Source organism: Acyrthosiphon pisum, chromosome X (genome assembly GCF_005508785.2).
Source record: "Acyrthosiphon pisum isolate AL4f chromosome X, pea_aphid_22Mar2018_4r6ur, whole genome shotgun sequence".
Lineage (NCBI taxonomy): Eukaryota > Metazoa > Arthropoda > Insecta > Hemiptera > Aphididae > Acyrthosiphon > Acyrthosiphon pisum.
In genome coordinates this window covers 48,129,628-48,131,423 of record NC_042493.1, presented here as the reverse complement: position 1 = coordinate 48,131,423, position 1,796 = coordinate 48,129,628, and the positions used below count along the sequence as shown (strand labels likewise).

General features: G+C 27.4%; 1 protein-coding gene across 1 annotated transcript; it reads left to right on the top strand.

Moving 5' to 3' along the window:
* Positions 1-57: 57 nt before the first annotated feature.
* LOC103311922 (zinc finger BED domain-containing protein 4-like) lies at positions 58-1,555 on the top strand. Its single transcript, XM_008191761.1, has 4 exons — positions 58-177; positions 353-568; positions 747-942; positions 1,125-1,555. The coding sequence occupies exons 1-4, from the start codon at positions 58-60 to the stop codon at positions 1,553-1,555; spliced, it is 963 nt and encodes a 320-aa protein (XP_008189983.1).
* Positions 1,556-1,796: the final 241 nt, after the last annotated feature.

Here is a 1,796-nt window from a genome sequence, read left to right as displayed (position 1 = left end):
ATCTTGGAAAACGATTTGTTAATTGAAACTGAAGGAAATTCCAGTCATGTTGAAGATATGATTCAAATGAAGCCTGTGACTACTTTGTTAAGGTGTGCAGCACATTCCCTTCAATTATGTGTTGAAGATACTCTTAAGACTGATGCTGTGCATTCGATAGTTACTAAAGCTAGAGAGGTATTATTTATTTATACATTTAACTTATAGTTAACTTTCAATTTGAAAATTAGGGGGAAAATTGTATACTGTAATTATAATATAATAATAATATGATTACATAAAAATGAAAAATTGTAGTTCTATGCTATTATGTAATATAAATAAAGTAGTTTTCTTAAAATTATTATTATAGGTTGTAAAGAAGCTAAGGACACCAACAGTAGCAAGAATGGTTAAATCCTTAGAACCAAATTCTCTTAAAGCCATACTTGATGTTCCGACAAGGTGGGGAAGCACTTATGACATGCTTTTAAGACTCCATAGATTAAGAAAAGTTTGTAATGATTTATCAGAAACATACAAAGAGTTGTGTATGAATAATGATGAATTGAATATGATAGACAATGCGGTTTGTTTAAACATAATTAATTTACTCTTTACATATTATTTACTATTCCTTTTCACAATACTTTATCCTAAGATATTAATATTTAAATATCCTAATTTTACTATATACCTAGTGGATAGTATATAATAAACAATAAACATCAAGTTTAAAAATTAAATACATGTAACATGTTTAACAGATTAAATCATTTGAACCAGCCAAAATTGCTACCGTTAAAGTACAAACAGAAAATTTGACAATAGGAGATTTCCACGGAATTTGGATAAAATGTTATGAAGATACTAAATTGGTTAATTCAATAATTTCAAATATTTTATGCAACTCTATGAATAAGAGGGAAAAAATATTATTTGGAAATAACATTTACTCAGCAGGTAAAATAAAAAATAGAATAAATATATTTTAACTTGAAAAAATAGCTAAATACAAGATATTAAAAATTTATAAAGTAAAATATGTATATAATTATTTATATTTTATCTATAGTACCTATCTCTTTTGTCACAAATACATACCTAGATACTGTTTAATTAAGTATTTAATATTATGGTTACAGGAGTGTTTTTAGATCCAAGGTACCAATGTTTGCTAGATGAAAGCACTAAACATCAAGCCAAATCACATTTGATAGATGTTTTTAATTTAATGAACGCACTTAGTTCTGAAAATTCTGATCAAAGTAAAACATTTATTTCTCAATATGAAGAACCAAAGACACATGTTACACATGTTAATGATACTGATGATAGCCTTGAAGCCTATATTAGAAATAAAACTAACGTAGCTTTGGAAAATAATAGGGATATTGAAAATTTGGATAGCTCAAAGTCTGTACCAATACGTTTGTTGCTTGAAAGTTATGATGGTACTTCAAGATTACACAATTCTGTTGATGTTAGAAATTACTGGGAAAAAGAAAAAAATTCAAAACCAGAACTATATAAACTTGCACAACTTCTGCTCAATGTTCCAGTTACTCAGGTTTGAACTCCAGGGTTAAAGCAAAATGTTAAATTTAAATTAATTTCTTAGGAAGTGGTTACCTCATGTAGGGTTAGCCTACCTAAAGTGAGGTAGGGTCCATTAGAATCAGACTGAAAAAGCGTAATTGTTCTAAAAATTCCCTTTTTTGTTTTATATAACAAGATAGCTAATAGAGTTATAATGTAAGTATAGTATTATACTATTATTTTAATTGTCAATTTTCAGGTGTCTGTGGAAAGGGCGT